General features: G+C 46.5%; 1 protein-coding gene across 1 annotated transcript in view; it reads left to right on the top strand.

The window, feature by feature from the left end:
* Nucleotides 1–20,911, top strand: part of LOC306746874 (signal-induced proliferation-associated 1-like protein 2) — a gene marked incomplete at its 5' end in the record, with an annotated part of 47,912 nt that extends 27,001 nt beyond the window's left edge. Inside the window, 12 exons of the mRNA XM_079229854.1 lie at nt 2,215–2,361; nt 3,714–3,817; nt 3,897–3,985; nt 6,275–6,648; nt 8,849–9,097; nt 10,276–10,329; nt 12,015–12,153; nt 15,253–15,472; nt 16,861–16,992; nt 19,304–19,421; nt 19,862–19,940; nt 20,362–20,911. Of these exons, the coding sequence (XP_079085980.1) occupies nt 2,215–2,361; nt 3,714–3,817; nt 3,897–3,985; nt 6,275–6,648; nt 8,849–9,097; nt 10,276–10,329; nt 12,015–12,153; nt 15,253–15,472; nt 16,861–16,992; nt 19,304–19,421; nt 19,862–19,940; nt 20,362–20,508 (1,852 nt within the window). The 3' untranslated portion in view covers nt 20,509–20,911. The remainder of the gene's footprint in view (nt 1–2,214; nt 2,362–3,713; nt 3,818–3,896; nt 3,986–6,274; nt 6,649–8,848; nt 9,098–10,275; nt 10,330–12,014; nt 12,154–15,252; nt 15,473–16,860; nt 16,993–19,303; nt 19,422–19,861; nt 19,941–20,361) is intronic.
* Nucleotides 20,912–21,176: the final 265 nt, after the last annotated feature.

Genomic DNA, 21,176 nt, shown 5'->3' with positions numbered 1-21,176 from the left:
GTGTCACACCGACCCCCCGTGGTGTTGCCTGTTCTGACTATACCGGGATAATGGCCGCCTTCGCTGCCTAATCAGAGTCCCTGGCAACGGGGGCGCTCCATTCTCCCTCGCTTCTTTCCCTCTCTCCCGCTTTCCACACCCCCTCCTCCTCCACGCTCCCTCCTTCTTCCTGCACCCTGCTGAGGAGGAGGTGATGGGGACACTGACACAGCTCTGCTCATCTCATCCAATTACTGCTGAAACAAAGAGAGTGCTTTTCTCTGGACCACGATATGTAGTACCCCAGGGGGAGGCGGGGGAGTCATAGACAGAAGGTATGAAGACAGCAGGGGAATATTGTTCAGTCACATATTCTAGAAAAATAAATCGACATATAGAATCATTTATATATTCTTTTAGTTTTTTTAGGATTCAGATCCGTATTCTAAAACAGGCTAAACATAATGATCATTTGGTTTCCTGTGGTTGCATCGCTAAATGAATGGATACACAGTTGGTGAGCTATGTGGTTTAAACTGATAGCTTAACTATGAAGAACAGTTGGAAACATCTGTTAAAACTAAAGGATAAATGGTTGAACTCTCTATCGCTGTCACTGCTAGTGGTAGTAGAACGAATGCACACTTGACCTGAACGTTACCAGTTCAGTTGCATCAAAGCATTATCGTCATGTGACAAAAAAGTGTTGTGAACCTTTGGTCTCTAGGTCACATCTTGATGGGTTGGATATAAAGCATCATCCCATCCACACATTTAGCTGGATACACACATGGCACTATAAAATATGACACCTAGCATGCAAAAAGACTACGGGCCGACCGCTAATCCGTGAGTGTTATTGCAGCAAAGAGAGAGGAAAAAACGTCCAAACCCCCTCCTCCTCTCTCACCCTCCCAAAAAAACTTTATATTATGTGTAGAAAGGAAGAAGAGGAGGAGAAAGAGCAGCTGCTGCTGTTTCACATTAAAGTGCTTGGACCCGGCTGAGGGAGGAAATGCAACGATCTGGCCAAAGCATTTGATGATGTGTGCCGTGACTGAGTTACTGACAGTTTGGTGAGTTTCCCAAAGGAAACCTGACGACTATGCAGAAAGGGAAGGAATTTGTCGCCTTCTTGATGTAGTGTTTTGAATTATGATTTTCTACTGGATTATTTTGAAGGAATGTACCTTCATAATTCTGATCTCTGCTCCTCCCTTTACGCTTGTAAATATTTACAGTTTTGTCCTAAACTCTTTACATAAACAAATACAGGAGATAAAAAGAGATGCAAGTGGATGCAGCTCGACCTGGCTGGAGACTTAATGTGAAAGCCATCCTGCCAATGTTATTACAGTCTTATTTCCGTTGGGTCATTTAAGCTACTTTGGTGTGTTGGTTAAACGGAAGGCCTCGAGGCAGCAGACATAACTCGAATCCAGTGTTTATTTTTCACTCTCGACTCTCATCCGCAAGTTTCTCCAGGCCAGGCGAACGTAAGCAAAGAACCCGCTGGTCTCAAGATATTAAGTCAGATCTGGGCCGGTTGCAAGGCAGTGGAATTTTGGAATGGGTTGAGCAGAAATCTCAAGGCTCCTCTCGCATTCACAAGTTGCTTCTGCCTTCTTACTCTATATATATATACACACACACACACACACACACACACACACACACACACACACACACACACACACACACACACACCATCTGGATCGCTCACTGAGGCGTACGACCATAACTAATCCCTGTTGCTGTTTGTCTTTGGAGAACAAGACACCCTCTACCTCACTGACAGCGCTCACGTTTTCTTCGGGATTATCCAGAAGGGACTGTTCGCTGGAGTGAAACCTATAATAAAGTCATTAACGCGGGACAGTTGGGGAAAGACGTTTTTTTCCAGTTGCGGGGATGCCAATCTAATTTGGTCATGGAATATAAAAAGATTTCTATAAGTAATTTGCAAATTTCATTGTGTCAAAAGAATTAACTGCTCGTCTTTGTTGTATGTCATTGTGAGTTGAATGTCCTCTCGTTTTTGGACTGTTGGTTAAACAAAACTGGAAAATAGTGAAAAATTGCCACCCCAATTTCCCAGAACCTTTCAGACATTTTATGAGCGATTTAAAGAATTAGTTGCAGCCTAAAATCATATTCATATGAGACTCGTTTACAGCCCAGGTTTTGACCATCCATGGCAGCGTGTTTTACACTTTTGTCCCTCTGTTTCTGCAGGACAATGCATGATATGGAGAACCCCCAGGTCACCTCGTGTAACAAGGGAGACCAGCACTACCGCAGCTCCCCCAGTAACCAGTCCTCCTCCAGTGATCCAGGACCCTGTGGCAGCAGCACCTGGTCCCAGCAGCCTGGATACGATGGGTACGGTCCAGAGCAGTGTTACTTTTATTTACAAATGGCCTCAAAGTCCCTCCAGAAATAGGCACTCTTGCAGTGATGAATGCAGTCACAATCAGTCACAGGCAGCACTATTCCTGAGAACTAGCAATTTTGCAAAATGGCAGCAATTTTTCCACATGAAATGACCGAATCAGCCCACTTTTGGCCGGTCGTCACTCTTTTCTTTTTGCAGGAAGTGATGTAACAATACCACATACAGAAGCTTAAATAAGGGACGGTGATGGAGCACGACGAGTTTCATGTATGAGATTACTTTTATTTAACATGTATTATTGTAGCTTCCATTCATTCAACACAAAGCCTTACTTTCATAATTAAATACAGAAGAACATGAAGAGTACCTCCTTAAGCCGTTCTATTTTGTAGCCATTAAAAATGCAAGCCAAGTTTTGAGCTCGTCGTCCTTCTTTTGTTCAGAAGGATGATCACTTAACTGTGATAGAAGTGATTATGAAGAAATATTTCTTGTCTGCAGTATAACCTACTGGAACTGAAGTGCCACTTTCAGAAACGGCTCTGTAATTTTGGAGAAAGCCATTGAAAAGAAAATCATAAAAAAGGGAGCAGAAGGAAGAGGCTTTAGCTAAAAGAGACATTTTAGCGTTTGTCAACATGAAACCATGAAATGAAGCCACCACAATTTCCAGTTCATGTGCTTTCTCCCCTTAACAGCAAAGTAAACTGTCGATCTCTTTTTCAATATTAAGTTATTTCTTTCCTGCTCTTGATCATATAACGGTATGCAGGGCTGCAGAGGCGTAACATCTGTCAGGCTGAGCAGAATCCATCAGAGACCAATGTCTGTCTGTAAGTGGTTAGAGACCATGACAAGAGGCTTAGCTGCACACTGCTGCCTTTCTGTCAGAGGCCTCAAAAGTGCACTGAACTCTCCAGGACCACTGTGGCCTGTCAGAGCTGCCGCGCCGTGCAGAAACAGACGTGTTGACGAGCCGATTGATCTCAGAGTGGAGCCTTGGCTAAAGATCACGAGACGCCGCGGCCTCTGTTCATCTGTTGTAACCTTTATTAGCTCCTTAAGGTTGAATTAAGACTCACATTGAAGCATGTGCTGCTCGCTCCCTTTTGTCAGGAGCAAGAGAGTGCCTGGCATGCCAAGTCGAATGAAAGGAGGTCTCTTGTCAGCATTGTCTGGCAGCGTCTTTATACTATTACAAGCTCAAGTGAATCGACCTTAAATGATCTTGAGCTAATTGCAGTAAATCTTTTGGAGCCTCTGTCTGACTAGAATACAGAGTTCACTCGATAGACAGAAAATTATTCACATCCAATTTCCCTCCTCTGTCTTTGTCCAGGTGTCCCTCCCCAATCCTCCATGAGCGGGCAGGTGACATCCAGGGGGGCGACGGAGAGATACACAGGGATCGGGAGCCCACCCTGGAGAGGACCAGATCTGCAGGTGAGTCTGATGGGTGATTCACGCCGTCTATTCGCATCTGGTGCTTCTCCATACTCAGCTTTTCCTTCTCTGTCGACAGAGGCCAAATGGCACATCCCCTCCACCAAGATCCTGAACCCCCTGAAGCAAAGAGAAGGAGGGAAAGACTCCCCCAACAAGCTGTCCAGGGTAAATGTCTGACCTGCTTTGATTTCTGTTTGACAGAAGCCGCCCACATGATATCTAGTGGAGGTGTTTGGAAATTCTCAGACAAGTTGTTTGGAAGGTCACAGTGTACGTTCTGCTGTCCCGCGGGCGTCCATTTCAACTATACACTGTACATTCCGTTGTACGCTGTACATCTATTTATAGTTCGGTACGAGTGCCATATGTTTCTGGAAACCTATGATTCCTGTGATTCCAGCTGTCCACTCCGTTTCAAGATCAGACCACCACAGCAGCTACAATCAATACTTTTGTCAGACAACAACAAACAAACAAGCGATTTGAAAATCAAGACAACTCACCGATGACGCCTCATATTGATCCATAAATCCATAATATTCCAACAACAACGGCGTTGTTATGTCGTAAAGGTCCAATAAAAATAAATCCCATAAAAGATTTAGTCCAAAACACGTGATTACATCCATAAATATCCACCAACTGGCGTTGCATCATTCCATTGCAGCTGAAAGTTATGAACGAAAGCAGTTTCGTTTTTAGCAGAAAGTGTTTGCATGGGAGCACAGCTACAAACTTGCTATCAAAATGTCCGCCGGAATCTAACGGTTCCAATGAGACCCCACTTGAACCAATAGGAGCTTCATGTCCTGACTGACAAGCTACATTACCCAACCAGAAGCTACGTTGAAGTTTAGGTTCAGCCTCTATTTTCTTTCGTGGCTCAATCCTGTCGCGTCGTACAGATCAGATGACAGGCGTTTCGGACAGCCAATGAAATTCCCTAAACAAAGATAGGCAGGAAGAGGGGGGGGGCAAATAATCCCAACAGCCTTCAATTTGATGAGAAGAGACAGCTGCTGTAGAGCTTCAGTCTGAAGTGTAAATTAGCATAAAAATGCATTTATACTTAATTTTCTCTGTATCAGCAATACTGCAAGACTATAAGCCTTTTTAATAGGTATATAGGATATATATCAGGAATATTTTCAGTCTCAAAATGAAAAAACGCCTTGACATTTCATTAGAAAATCATGTGTAAAATATTAATTTTCTGTGATATTGTTATCAACTTTTTACTTAGACTAGAAAAGGCTTCAGGCTATGGTCCCATTGTGTTTTCCAGTCCATAAGTCCCATTTATAGTCATCTACAGGCATCTATTTACAAAGAAATGTTCAGACAGAAATAAAAACCTTGTGTTCAAACTCATATAACTCAGTGTCAGCAGCACTTAAAGTGATTCTGTCTATTAAGGGGAAAAAAGCTTCAGATTGTTACCTTTCAAAAGAGACCAAGACCATGCATTTACTCCAAATAGTTCAAGTACAGCTTTCAATTTACTTTGGGTATACCTAGATAGGCGTTTTTCATCAAATTTTACAGGAATGTTAAGAGGTTAAAAGCAGCACAGTGCGTGTGCTATTGTTTACAGTAGATGCCAACCCCTGCACTGTCGGACCTGCTTCCCCCACATCAATGTTTGATTGGGGGTGAGGTCAGATTGCACTTGTTTATGCACTTGCAGCAACCTCGATTGGGGTATTTAACCTCATGTCCCCCTCTTGCCGCCATTTGCACTTATCACTTCCCCTTCATCAGCATGCTAACGGGCGTCTCATCTCATCACCGTTTCTGGTTGTCTCACTTTTCTAGGACACATTTTCCTAGAAGGTTGAATATATTAAGTGCTCGAGCCTCTCATCTTCTCCTTTCTCTATATTCTCCTCTCGTTCATCGTCCCTCCTTCCGCCTTTTCTTTCTCCTTAGTTGCTGGAGGCTGCAGCGTACAATACAGCTCACAACATCGTTCAGTGCTTTCAGACAGTATTGCATTAACTCAGGCCAGGGGATACAGATTCAAACCCTTTCCTTGGCAAGCACAAAACCTGTTTTTTCTTCTTCTTCAAATCAGAGTGGCTGCTTCTGATGCGATGTGATTTAGGCTGCTTTCATGATTTAGCAGTGTTTAGCAGAGAAAATTATCTCTCACAGAAGTACCAGAATTTTAGAGGTCACAAACAAAGGATGTGACATTCAGATTATTTTCAGTTTGTATTCCTCCCTGTATCTGTCAACTAGCAACAGTATCCTGGGCCTCAAGAAACCAAGCAGTCGGCTCAGTCAGGGACACATGAACATGTGATTTAGCCTGATGGGTGGTCCCACCCCCGTCAGGTGCGCCGAACATGTTAGAGCAACCGTAAGAACTCTCTGCAGCTGCTGTTTGACCTTGTCTGATTTACTGTAGTTCTATCTCCTTTTTAACCCTCTTGCTCTCTCTTGTTATTCCAGACAGGCGATAAAACCTCCAGCCACTCAAGTAGCAACACTCTCTCCAGCAACGCCTCCAGCAACAGCGACGATAAGCACTTTGGCTCCGGAGACCTGATGGACCCGGAGATGCTGGGCCTCACGTACATCAAAGGGGCGTCGACAGACAGCGGCATCGACACTAATCCCTGCGTGGCTCCCGGGGCCCGGGTGCTGCTGCAGGGCCGAGTGGGAGAGCAGGGACACCCCTGGGTGTCGGAGCACCACGAAGACGGGGCATCGGAAGAGGATCACGGGAAACTGTACCTGCCGCAGGGCTACGCCTCCGCCATTATGTCTAGCCATGGGACGGAAGGAAGCATCGGGGACCTGAGCGAGATCTCATCCCACTCGAGGTACAGTGCAGAGTCAGGATGTGTGTTTTCTCTCACTATTTCTCCCTAAAAGACAGTAGTGTTTCCAAATGTTTTAGATGCAGGTATCTGCTGTTTTGCCGCTGAAATTGTTTTTGGGGGTCGGTCAAGACGGAAATGTGCGTCTTGTTGAATCTAACCCACGGAGCATTGAAGCTGTTCTGAAAGCTCAGCGCTTTACTGGGACACTTTGTGTGTTTGTTTCCCTTTTTATATGTCACCACACTGTATAATCCAGCTCATGTCATACATGACTGTGATGTTCCTTCTTCTCTATGGGGAATCAGTTCATTCTGTTGTGGCTTAAGTCAAGCGTGCTGTTGGCTCATTGATTCGCCAGCTGAGAAAAATCTCAGCCTTTTTCATGGTATATGTCTCGGAGCACACTCCGCTGTGTTCAAACATGTGGAAGTACGCTTAAACCAGCCGCCGGCAATCAGTTCATCCCATTGTCTGTCCTTTTAAACACACACACACACACAGACTAACGTGTGCACAAAAGGACAGTAGCTGGCTCTTAGCTGACCTTTTCACCCAACCTTGCTCCCTCACTCCTGACCCGCTGCCTGAATTATCCAGCTGTGCTGAAGCCGGTGGGTGGGGCTGCTGTCAGGCCAGAGCAGCATGGGGGCGCTTCATCACACCGTTGTCCAAGTCGTCCTTTGCCAGACTGGGGCCCATCTGGGGAAGAGGAGGGGTGTCAGAGAGGGTTGGCCCTGCAGCCACTCAGTGTGCCTCCTATGAAATAGAATGGGTATCTATTTGTTTATGCCTTCCTGGATTATGTTCACGCAATCTGTTGAGATCATTGACCTGTTTGGGAGACGTCAGCGCTGTCCGCTCCAGGACATCAGCCAGAGATGAGTAAAGAGCCCATGCCATCACTTTGACTACTCCGATGCTTCCCACCTTTGATGGAATGGTCTTTGACACCCGAGAGTCATCTGAACAAACAGTGAAGCAGCAGGAGCACAGTTTGCAGGGTGTGGCCCAGATGGTCATGAATATGGAAACAGGAGTGTGTAGTGCCTCCAGCTTAAACCCACTCTGATGTCTCAGGGTGTTTTAGAGGAATGTTTTTGTGTTTGCACAAAGTTTCCAACAAACAACAAGACGTGAACCAAAACGTGACTTCCTTTTTTTGGACCTTTATCTAGATCTGGGTCCAGTCGCTCAGCTAACGGATTCATTCTAATCAGGCGGGTGCCGTAAAACACAAAGTGTTTAGGCAACCGCAGAAGATGTCCTGTTCTCGGAGACGTCTTTACATTGCAAAGGACGCAGTGTAAGCATATGCAATTTTAAAAGGAGCAAAGACGAGCAGAGTGCTCTTTGTCTGATGCATGGCTCGTTTTCTCATCGCTTTCAAATGTGATTCATTCATCCTGCATAAATCTACCGTTACTTGAACGAGAACGTAGTTTAAGGACAGGGATTTATTTTTATCTAAAGCTTAAACGATAATCATAAAGAAAGACATGGTGCATCGTAACCTTGTTTAAATCAAATGGATTTAGTGATGTGCTGTACATTAAATCAACCAGAAACAAGTTTTAGAAGCTGTTGCTGAAATATCACTTGAATAATAAGAACAAAATGCATCCTAGATTGAGTTCACCCAAATCACTAAAATAAGTAATTCTTTTCACTACCTAGTGATCTCTAGCCATGCAGCTACTTTGCAGTCATTTCTATCATACTTTGAGAATCAAAAATCAACAGAAACCATAGTGAGGAATATGTCAAAACCTCTACACATGAAACTGGCTAGAAACCACCGGGAGTCCGAGGGAAAAGTCTCTTTCTGACTCCAATGCAGTGACCTTATAATCCGGTTTGTCAGTTGATATTTGACTAAATATTTAAAGGACAAAGTTCAGCAGGAGTATGCACATTATTGACTGGATGTGAGTCATTCTCCAATGAAGGTCAGAGGTGAACCAGCTTGACTCTGCTCTATGTGGAGGAGATGACGACACCCTGTCTGAGCCGACAGAAGAGCGTTCCAATATCATTTTAATTTGAAAATCATTCTGTTATTTCTCAACATCTGTGCTAGGTGCCTTGCTAGTAGCCTTTCTCATTATTTCATTGTCAATGTTTGTTTATGCTTTCACATTTTCATTTTGATCACTTTTGAGTTACATTATGCTTTTTTTTTGTTTTGTTGCTGTTTGGTCAGTGGCTCACACCACTCTGGCAGTCCCCTGGCCCGCGGTGCCAGATACTGTATGTCCGCTGACTCGTCCAAGGTGTACACCATCCCCCAAGCCAGCAGCTCAGTGCCAGAGCTGGAGCTGGAGCCCAGCTCAGAGGCCTGTGGACAGACACGCCCACAGCCCGGTTGCACACTCCCAGGGGGAATGAAGACAACTGATGATGATGATGATGCCCACAGCACTGAAGGACCGCCCAACATTTCAGAGTGTGGGTGAGTGTGTGTGAGAGAGAGAGAGAGAGCGCGAGAGAGCGAAAACAAGAGGGCGCATATAGGAGATCATGAACACAGCAAATATGCTCGTTTACCCACAAAAACAAAAGTTTGTAGTTTCGTGCCGACTCTCATAAAGTGCAACAGCATCTCTCGTGCCAAGCTAGACGACGCACTTTTTAATCAAGCTAACTGGCCTCGCCAGCACTGTTTCTCTCTCGGTGGAGCTGTTTACTACTGTTGCACGAGAGCCAGACCCACTCCAACACAAGTGCCTCTCCCACCCCCAGTTGGCCCACCCAGTGTGCACAAACTGGCCTTGATTGAAGCCGACAGCCACAAAATAAATAAGCTCAATGAAGCCGCGGACATAATACACTTGGCACATGTCACTTGCTGTTATTGATTGTTCCCGTGAAGCCACGTCCCCGTGGACTGCCGGGCCGAGCCTCTACCAGATCAGCATCTCTGCTGGGAGCCGAGCAATGATCCACACGCTGCTGTCACACATGCAGCCCCAAGGACACGCCCGCCACAGAATAGCCTCAGAAATACCGGCAAGGGGAGAGAAATCTATGCAGCCGCTCCGCCAGGTTGAGAACATATACTCCCCTCAGACTTTATATGAGCAGTGACGACTGACTGTATCTGTCTGGCGATTAAATGATTTCCAGTAGAGAATAGAGAGCCATTAAAAGTGAAATTGAAACACAGCGGTGACGGTGTGTATGTGTGTGTGTGTGTGCGTGCTTGTTTGAAGGTTTTTTGCGTGTGGGCTGTGGGCATTCTTTAGAGGAGAGAATGTGAGCTTTGCCCTGGATGAAACCCCCTGCTCTAGCTCCCAAGTAATTAAATTTAGGCTGTGAAATTTGCCACTTAAGGACTACGTGATTGATCACATGCAGCGAAGTCATCTCCTGCCGACTTATGAAAAAGCTCCGTAATTCAGTTACCTTCCCCATTGTTTGTTTATATATTCCTCCAGTTTTATTTCATCTTACATAACAGCGCCTCGTGATAAATGGCCTAATATTACTCACAGATATTGTAACATAATGAAGTTTCTCTTCCTTCTCCCAGACAAAAAGTTTTCTCATTTGCTCTAACACTGTATGTAATGCACGATGCTGCTAACCCTGGGCTGTTTCTCTCTCTCTTGCTTCTGCTTCTTGTTCCAGAGGAGCGGAGAGCTTGTTAGCGTTCCTTCTCACAATGCTGTCTGAGCGTTCAAGGTACACAGTTAGTCAAAGTCCACCCCCGTGGCCCAGTCTGCTCTCCTGCACACACCTCCCCAGCCCCCACCCTTTGTCCCAGACCTGCGAGTGGAGAACAGCCAACTGTGCATCAGTGGCTGTGACATTCCTGCTGTGTCTCCTGCAGAATCCTACTGCTGTGTAACAGTCTACAATGCTTCCTGCTGTTTTTATCAGCCGCGATAGTGATAGAGAGAGGGTGTGACATGCAGAAGCAACCCAGTCTGCATCCAAACGTGACAACCTCCTTTATGCTTTGTCTTGTCTGGTGGATCTGTGGAACAGTGAGTGGCAGTATGGCATGAATGCCTTGTCTACAATAGAGGAAGTTTCCACAACATCAAGATGCACTCATAAAAAACTGTTTCCATCAGCCTTTATTGCACTTTTCTCTTTTCGATATGCCAGCTTTATCACCTCAGCCAAGCCTGAAAACGCTTCATCGTTGTTATTGTCTTTTATTTTTATTTTTTTCTTCAAATTTCTAGCAAGAAAAGGTGTATTTATAACAGGTGGATGAAAATGTACCTTTCTTTTACACCCATACTTAAGACCTGCTGTGCACGAAAAATTGTATTTCACATTGTCTGCGTGACGCAGTCGCTGTGGCACAGTAGAATAACCTTTAATTGCAAAGGTCAGGGCTTGAGCGTTTCTCAATTTGTTGTTACATGATCGATCTATGATTACGGGATGATTGGAACAAGGGCAATGTCAAGATACGGAGGGACAAAATGGGGGTTGCTCCCTACAGTTTTAGCCCCAAACCACTAGTCTACAGAGCTCAATTACTTGCACTTCTTTTTCCTTGATGCAGCCTTCAGAATAGAGCGTTTCTTTTGAACCAGAGAGCTCATGGTCTGAATGCATCTGGCAATCACACGTAGACATTTGCAATACCCGTCTATGTATTTAGAGCTTGGTTGCCATGGTGCCAAAAGCTTAAAACAGGGCAACGCTGAGCAATAGTGTCTCTAGGTAACCAGCGCAGCCAGGCTGCCCGTCGTCTCGCCGCGCGGCGTATCCTCCTGCGGCCATCTATCACCCTGCCAACAGCACTCAGTGTGCCGTGCTCGCAGGCTGCTCACTTAAAGCAGAGGTCTCACAGCCACACAACTTCACCAGCCAGGTCAGTCACTTCCTCCCCTCACCGTTTCCCACCTCTCAACACTCCCCAAAATCCCCATCATGTAAATGACGAACACCACCCACCAAAACAAAACATGCCACCTCTTGTGGGTCCTTGTCCAATCCTGTCGAACAGCTCTCGTGTCCTCTGTTGTTGTCTGAACACTCCTCTAGAGTCTGTGTTTTGCACTTGTCTCTGGATGTACTTTCTGTCCAAAACCCTCTTGCGTGCTTGGCTGCGTTCTTCACACTGTCTTTAATCATTGCTTTGGCAGAGTGAGATGGGAGCGGATGGGATTGGTAATGAACTCCTCTCTGGCTCCAACCCCGTTACCCCACGTTCACCTGACCAGCATGGAAGCACCTGTTGTTGGCATGTTACGACAGTCCCACCTAAACCCTTTGTGTGATACTGACATTGTTTTCTAAATAGCTGGACCCAAGCTGTGATGGCCCAAGGCCTGCCTTGCAGGATGAGGCTTTCATGACCCTTCTGATGAGCTCTGCTCCTCTGTGCCCTCTGTTTGGGTCTACAGGCAGCTGTATGCACAGGAGGCGGCCTGCCAGCTCCAGGCTACTGAGCAGGATGGGAAATCACTGCAGAGACTCTCGAAAGAAGAATACCTAAAAATGATGCTGCCCAACAGCCCTCCAGGAGAAGACAGGAGTCGGAAGGTGAGGTCACTGTGGCTGATTGACGAATTAACCTCTTAAGTACACGATAATTGTGGTGTTGACAACTAAAACCTGTTGAAACTGTGACGTGATGATGACATGACATTGTCGGGATCGACTGCAAACCCTAAAGCTATGACTAACACGCGTAGTACCTACAAGAACCAGAGCAAATATCCTTTTGCTGGGAACGCAGCCTTTCCCAGCAAAAGAGCCCTTCAGTCCCCATTGACTGGCACCGAGCCTGGGTTTGTTCAGTCAGGATGTCATGGATTAAAGGCGGGGAGTTGCAAAGAGTGCATCGATGTTTGATGTTCCCGGGTCCTGCAGACTCTATTAATTGCATCTTCCGTCCCCCATCCATTATCTACCAGGAAGGGACCCCGGAGACATACAAATTAGTTATTTTTGGATGCCGCTCAATTGTACTATAAATGCACGTCATCCCTGCAGAAGGCAAGCATGTCCTCTGGCACTGGCAGGCCTCGTCCCTCACGAAGCAGCTCGGTGCAATGATCAGTTGGTTATGTTGTGCTCCAGGCTGTTTTAACATGTACAAAATAGGGACATCAAAACAATTAATACATGTTTGATATGTGTGGCATTAGTTATATTTATGTATTGCTGCTACAGTCGTGCAACCAGACCTGTGCACCGGGCTTACAGACAAGTATAAAAACTGATGCTTACAAGAGAACCATGCGGCATCAATGCCAAAAAGTATAAGCTAGTGTATCAGGCCTGTGTTGTGATTTTCCCTTCATTTGATTCTATGTTCTCCATAGAGAGAGAAAACACAGCAAGCAGAACAAAGGTCCACAGTGCTGTTCGTGGATTCAAAGCGCAGTATAGTCCTTGTACTCTCACTCTCAGTGATAATAAAATGTGTGGAATAGCTGAATAGAGATGCATGAAGGACCGCTCAAAACCAGACATTCCAGCCATATACACATCTGATCCCAATGATCAAATACTTTTATTCTCCGGGGACGGCATGTTTTCAATCATCAGCTTGAACGTCAAAGACTCAGAATACAGTAGTGACAATGTTGGCCTTCATGGTTGATTTATATCAAATTACAGTCTGACTTGTTCACTCACCTAAAGGTTAATTTGTGTGTCACTTCCAGTAGTGGGTCTTTGTGTTAGTGAGCAGGTGTGGAGAGATATTTTCTTTGCCGCTGCGACGCCCTTCCACAGACAGGCCCGCTATTGTGTGGCTGACGTAAAGGAAAGGCCGTTCACAGCTTATTCTCCCACAACGTTCCTCTTTTGAACCTCCTGTGGGAAAGCAAAAAGCATCTGAATAGGTGGTTGTCCGACACATCCTCCCAAGTGGCACGTCAAACGGTTTCAATGCCGGTTCTTGTCTTTGTTCAGTGCGAGCGGCGAGGAGGAAAGTCCGGGTAATCAGGAAAGATGTGGATGTGTAACCGCTGCCACAAGAACTCAAACACTTTCCAGCTCAAACCAGGGTGTGGACTGTTGCCAGCTGAGGGGGATTTAGACACGCCAAAATAGTCAATCTTGTAGGACTGATTAATACGATATTTTGCGTGTAATGTGCACAGCAGGTTCCATTAACCAGTGCCAAGATGTGTTCAGAGAGCCTGGTTTAATGCTGTGGTTGTAATAAATAGATGGCTTCTGAAAAAACATTAAGCCCTATTGCGAATGGTTTCATTTGCCGTGACTCCATTTATTGGAGCTCTAAATCTGTGCTATTTTTGCTTTCTGTGAGAGAGCGGCAAATCCTGTTTAAAGTTGTTTTTGATAAGGGACGACCGTATGGGTTCTAATCTTGTCGAGTTGGGTGGGAAAACTTGGGAGTAAGAGACAACCTATGAAGTTAAAACCTGCGAGATGTTGCACTCTGCATGCACGCTGCTTTGAATTCCAGTGTATATCTCCGCTTAAAAGACGTACTTGATGTTTAAAATGTTTTAAATTGTCACGGTGGGATTTGTGGGGGATCCGTCTTTTGAAATGGAGATGGCTGGGTGTTGGCTTGCGGGTATACAAGTCTAGCGTTGGTTACAGCTGCAGCCGAAGGCAGACATTTACCCATCTGGCCAACTGCCTCACATATCATTTGTGGCTACTTTTGATGTCACTCCTGCAATATTTATGTAGGCTAAAAGGGACAATGATAGATTGGATTGGCCATTGTGGGTTTTGTGTGTTTAAACAGGAGAATCCTCTGTCAAAATTCTGGCCACAGTCATGAAACTCAATTATCCCTGCAGTGGTATTCTGTGCAATTCTTCTCTGTGTACAGATGACGTCCCTCTCAGGACGATGCAGCTTTTCAAACCATGGCAGCCTTTGTGATTGTTCACCGTGACCCTGCGTTTCCTTTCGATCTCTGCGTTGCCCTTTTATACCTCTTTGCAATACGAGTCCTATTAGCGCACACAAAGCAGCAAACACACTCTGAAGTTCATTATTGCCACTGCTTCACTGAACATCGGGTCTGCTTTGTAAATAAGCACACAAAAGAAAACGTGTGGTGAGTTAATGCAGGCATAGATGAGCCTTTAATAGAGCCCCTGCGTTAAACTGGCTTCTACAGGAGAGCCACTGCGCTTTATATATCTGTGTCGACAATCTCTGGATAATAGATCATGTTGGAGTTTCGTTTCAGGAAAATTGCGGTATTTTTTTAACCTGCCGTATTTCCCATAAATGCAGCCATATGCACTCACCACCCCATAGGACTCAAAACTATGTATCAAGTGCTGACTCGGGTATGCTTTGTGTTTTCTCTATCCATCTCTTGTTTGCCTTCTGTAGTTTCTCACGTTCAGCTCAGTGACTATTGGCTGCCTCAGCACAGTGACCTCTGTCACCACCTCCAGAAGCCCTGTCCCCTCTCTCCCCCCCAGTCTGCCAGACACTCTCCAGCTGTGCTCAATCCATCTGCATTTTCCTGAGAGCAAAAACTGTAATTGATTCCTGACACTGTTCCCCGATGCTCCCTGCTTTACCCACCCAGCTGCCCGCTCATGTAAACCTGCTGTGTCGGGGAAAGGCAAAGCACAAGGTTGGTGGGGGAGGAAACTGTGACTCTCTCTTGACAAATTGTTCTCCTTCCCTCAGGTGTCAGCAGTGGGCAGCTTGTCGCCGAGACGCTCCCTCTACCGGACGCTATCAGACGAGAGTGTGTGCAGTAACCGCAAGGGCTCGTCCTACGCTAGCTCTCATAGCTCCATGCTGGACCAAGCCATGCCCAACGACATCCTATTCAGCACCACCCCACCTTACCACAGCACGCTGCCTCCTCGCATCATCCACAACCAGGGAGCATCCAACCTAAGGAGTGAGTACAGGAATGTGTACAATTTAGATTCACCAGGGATACTGCAGAGACGGCGCTTTAAAGAAAACAAGCGGCTCTAAAATAAAGACAGCTGAAGTAGACTTTCTCTGCATGTTGCTCTTGGATTATCATTCCTCCTCTCTGGCACTACACACAAGCCAGGATATAGATACTTGATTGAAGAGCCACTTGTTTTCTACAAATATCATTAGCACAACTGGTACACACTCCAGCAACACTCCTCGATATAGCCACTAATTGGAACTGGGCGAGGCGGCGTGCAACTTGCATTGGGGCCCTGCCGCTCCGTCTGCATTAAGCAGACACCTGTCACTGCTGGCTGGTGTTCACCCTCTGCCAATCCTCCCAGCACCCACTGAATAGGTTTTAGCGATGAGAGGTGTGATGTGTCCTGCCTGCGCCGCTGCAGGTCTTGAAGATCTGTGACATGAACGTGCCATCAGGAATCTCACGATGTCTGTCATGCGTTGTGTTTCATTCACTCACGAGTCCCTGCCTGCCTCCCCCTCTCTGTAACCCCTGTCTCATTTCCATACTGCTCCTCACACCCGTCTCCGGCTGCTGTCGCTGGATAGAAAATGGCTTTTGGGAAGACGTTTCTCTCTTAGGCCTCTTCTGGCTGTCAACCTGATGGATTCTTGATTGTTTTGAAGGGTAGTTGAGAACACAGGCGCTCTCTTTCGCTCACTGAAACAGACCAATTTGGTAAACAGTGAATCACTCAAGCTCCAAGACGCTGTGTAAATTGAAAGGAGAGTGTCGGCATCACCTCAAGCTCTCTGTCTGTCTCTCTCTGTCTCTCTCTCCGTCTCCTCTCAGCTTCTCCACTCATGCTTTTCTAAATGCCTGCAGAATGGGAACTTGTTTATTGCGTTCCCCGTCTTTCAAGGCTGACAGGGAGAAAGGGTGAGAGAGAGAGAGACAGATGGGAGGGACAAGAGATATTGATTGAAACATGAAGACATTCACTTAGACAAGTCATTTATCTCCCCTCAGACAGCGCCTTGCGAGTGCTATGCAGAGAAGATGGTTTAATGTGAGCCCATCGTGCTGTCACATAAATGCTAAACTTTTCTTCCCAGAGTTTACTCGTTTGCAATGTTCGGGAGGATTCGTTATTTCGGTGCAGCCAGGTTAGAGTTGGACTCAGCTCGGTGCTGTGACGGGCAGGGCAGCAGTACGGTAAATAGCATCCCTTTTGAGCAACGGCGGCCCGTGTGACCCCCCTGCCCTCCTTCTCTGCGCCCCTCTGTTCCTCTCCCAACCCCTCTTGTCTGCTCTGACGCAAACTGATTGGCGACTCAGAGATTAGCGCTAAGCTCAGGCCGGGCCCGGACACTGATCAGAGTGCCTGCCTGTCTCTGCAGATGAGTTTTGGTTCTCTGACGGCTTCTTGGCGGACAGGTCCAAGTTCAGCGACCCGGGCCTCATGCCCCTCCCAGACGCTGCCTCGGGCCTGGACTGGCCTCACCTGGTTGACGCAGCGCGAGCCTTCGAAGGTAACCAGCCTGGCTGAAGCTGCTGGCACCTTGTGTAACCTCCTCCTGGCTGCCCAGCGTGTGTGTATGTGTGCGTTTTGTGTGTCTGCAAGTGCTAGCTCGCTTGCATGTGCAGGTTTGTGTGCGCGCTTTGTGTTTGTGTTTCTTCTAGCGTCTCCTATGGTGCTGTGAGAGGTGACTAACGGGGATCCTTTTTTGCTCTTTGCACCTCAGCCCCGAGCCCCTTTGTGATTGCCAGCGAGCGCCGTAGCCTGAAAAGAATAAGCTATCATTTGTCAGCGCAGACATGGAGCCAATTTTCACACCATAAAGCCAGCAAGTGGCCACTCAGGGAGAGTTCTTACAGCGACGCCTCCTTCTACTGTTGGTAGTTTGGGGTAAATTCAGCTCCTCTCGTGGCCTTTGGTCCATTAAGTCTGAATATGCTCTGTAAGATGTATTTTTTTTCTTCGACAAAACCATGACAGACAACTCGTCTGTCCCAAAGCGGCTGATTCTCTCCTTTAGAAATGGAAATCTTCATTTTTAAGGTGGTTTCATATTCGCTGTCTGAATGAGACCGCTTAAGAGGATTTGTGGCTTTTGTGGACTCGGGAACAAGTTCTTTAGGAATCGAGTGCTCGGATAAATTGATGAGGGCTTACAGTATGTTGTCTTTCTAGACGACATGAGCGATATGTTCCTGTCGAAACCAAAATCTGTCTTTTCACACTATTTCCATCTACTTAGCATTGGCACGTCTCAGCCACCTCATGATCAGCATCATCACTTCTGCTCATTTATTTTCTTCTTCCTGCTTTCCAGTACTTTTGCGACCACTCATGCCAGTGTATTTTCATCCATCACAGAAACGCTCACACGCCATGAGTAGGTTTTGAACTCCGCCTGACCCCGAGACCAGCGAGGGGGCAAAATGGCATGTGACCATTCATTTGTCATAATTAATGAACGCTCTGTGGAGTTAGCTCTTCGATAGAGTTCCTGCTGCATCGCCCGCAGCACATCATTTAACAAGAGTGGAATCGGTGGAGATGATGCAGAGTCTGACTGGCAGCTTGAAGGCAGTTGTCACGGCAGCCTGGCTGGCCCAGAAAGCCGCTGTGTAAACTGGAGCCTTGTTGCCGAGCAGAAAGTGACTCCAGGCTGCCTTTGTGCATTGTATGTTTACCCAGCTCTGTTTAGAGCTACGGCAGAAAGAGGTTGCCTGCAATGTACAGCATGTATGGCATCATAACCATGTGGATCCTGAGAGGCTGCTCATATTCAGTTTGCGTCAGATCGCAGCATCCGCAAAACCACTGTGCTCTCCTGACTTTGGAAAGCAGAAGCAGATGGAATATAAATACATTTCAAACAACAAAAGGCTTTTGGTCTAATCACTGAAAGCTTTCTTTTTTCAACTAGTGGATATGTTTTTAATATTCCCTCAAAAATAAGTACGGCACATAGATTGTCGTGTTTTCTCTTCAGTGTAATCTGTATTTGTTTGATTTTCCGCCGTTTGTCCAGTAGATCTGGACACCAGGTCACGCAGAAATGACAAGCTGCTTTGCCGCTCTCCGAGAAGTCTTTAATCTTTCAAATGCAGCCATCCCATATGAGGAAAATGTTCATTCATATGTAAATGAATGCTTGGTCTCCCTTTCCTACCTCGTCTGAGCAACCGACTCCAGGCTCGATCATCTTTTGTCTTGGAGTGGATTAGCTTTAATTTGGGGGGCTAAATTAATGGAAGGGTATGCTTAATCTTTTCTATGAATATGCTGATCCTCCTATCTTTAGTCTCAGACCAAGGGCTTGAGAGTGAGAGAGTGGTTTCTAAAGAAAAGAGCATTACGCCTCAAAACTGAGCAGTCCCCAAGCAGAACATGCCAAGTTTGGGTTTTCCATGGGGCTTTGAGCGAGCTTAAGGGCCTGATATGGTAAAACAAGCATGACTGGTGCCTCACAGCTCTCTGGGATCCAGCCCGTTATGAGCCAAACAGCTGTCAAGAGGAAGCTCAGAGGGGCGAGGGCACCGGAGCAACACCCGAGGGACTGCCTTTATCCTAGAAATGCTCTGTTTCCCACCTTGTTCCTTATTGCCTGCATACAGATCTCTCCGTGTGGGAGGGTCTGCCTTCCAGAACCGCTCATTCATACAAAGCGTGACTGAATTGCCCCATCCTGTCAGGAGTGTGTGCATGCGAGTGTGTTGCTCTGCTCAATCTTAGTTGCATGTTGACATCATGAGATTCATTGCTTAACACATTTCCTGTTTTTGATGTGAAGGGCAGTTTATGACCTCTTGCGTCACCTGTTCTGTCTCCAGACCAACGCGTGGCGTCTTTCTGCACCATGACGGACATGCAGCGGGCGGAGGCTCTGCACATCTCAAGGGAGCTGACCAGACGGGTGGTGGAGGCGGAGGGAGCAGCACTGGAAGCAGAGTAGGCTTCACCGACGAACACAAACGCACACAAGCACCAAGGCTCACATAGCCCGGATACTGTTTGTTATTGTGTGGGGTTACAGGTCATGTTCACCCAAATCTGCTTAAGATAGCCTGACAAACATCCAGTTTGAAAATAGATTAAAGCTTAAGTCTAACTACCGTGCCGCTTGTCCAAATGTTCTGAATGGTAAGCATCTAAACCATTCAATGATTATGTTCAAACAAGTAACATTTGGATTACGTATGATGTATTTAATCATGCTGAACGGAAATTCTGAGGCTACATTTCAATACATAAACGATGCTGCCCTTAATCTAGCTAGCTGTCCACTATTAGCTCCTGCAAAGTGGTAGAAGCGCCCATTGTGTACCGTTTATGGGATTAATGTGTCTTTCTTGAGTCCTAACAGTGTCTTTTCTTGTGTCCCCCAACAGCGGCGCCCCCTCCACACTAACTGGCAAAGTTAACCAGTTGGAGGTGATCCTCAGGCAGCTGCAGCACGACCTCCGAAAGGTGAGTCCACGTTTAGCAAACGCTTCCTGGATTCTGTTGCAGTCACCTTTTCGCTGTCCGTTTTCCAAGCCGGCAAACAATGTATGTCTGTGTCACACAGATCGGGAGAATAGACATTGAGTAATGCGTGCCCTGCGGTCTGTGTAATACAAGCTTGTCCACTTAATTCAATATCCTGCTTCCTTCCCTCATTGTGTCCCAGCCCAACATATCCCCACCTCAACTAATGTGCTTAAAATGGAGAGAGGAAGTGCACTTTTATCGGAACAGAGCAAAGGCGGCTTTTCCATGTTAATGCCTCCCATTTACAGTGTGCTGACGATAGACGGATGTTCTTGTAATGGCGGGGCTTTTATCAACCGCTTTTGTATCCGTTTATTTTTCGCCCCGGTGTTGATTGTGTGTGTGTTTGTGTGTTCAGGAGAAAGAGGATAAGGCGATGTTGCAGGAGGAAGTGCAACACCTGAGACAGGACAACATGCGACTGCAGGAGGAGAGCCTGACGGCGTCGGCTCAGCTCAGGAAGTTCACAGAGTGGTTCTTTCACTCCATTGACAAGAAACCCTGAGAAAGAGAAGAAGGCCTTCACTCCTCCTATGTAAGACTCCCACGTGATCCCCGGGCAAACAAACTATAAAACAAACCATTACCAGCCCCCAGAGTAATCAAGACTCTTTAAAAAAAAAGAAAAAAAAAGCCCCTGCTTAGGAGACTCTCGTGCAGCCCTGTGAGGAGAGGCTTGAAACCCTGATCTGGACCTTAGTTGTGGGACTTTCCTCTCTCTGAAGTGCAGGGCTGTTTCTGACGCTAACCGTTTCTTTATCCTGGTTTAAAGAGACTCATGGGAAACCTTCTCATCTCCTGCGCTGGAGAGGAATTAGGAATGCCAACCACCGGAGGCCCCGCCCGAGTCCCTGGGATCTTCTTACAGTAGTGGAATGTAAAGCTCATTTACTGTAGTCAACATATAATCTACCTACGTATGTCACGTCAGTCCACTGTACTGTATACTCAGCTGTACTGTTTCGTACTGCGCACACTGTCACACAGCTGTTTCTGTGCCGGCCTTCATGGACACAGGGAAGTAGAGCGGGTGAGGCGCGGAGGGGAGGAATGTACTGGACATAATGAAGTGGTACTTGCTGTCTGCTTGCACCAAGAGGAATCCAGCCGGTCTTTGAAATATACAGTGTGTGTGGGAGGGGGGGGGAGGGGGAAATGAATGTAGCTCAACTG

This window comes from Taurulus bubalis (assembly GCF_910589615.1).
Source record: "Taurulus bubalis genome assembly, chromosome: 14".
NCBI classification, from domain to species: domain Eukaryota; kingdom Metazoa; phylum Chordata; class Actinopteri; order Perciformes; family Cottidae; genus Taurulus; species Taurulus bubalis.
The sequence above is the reverse complement of the archived record's forward strand: the minus strand, read 5'-3'. Positions and strand labels throughout refer to the sequence as shown.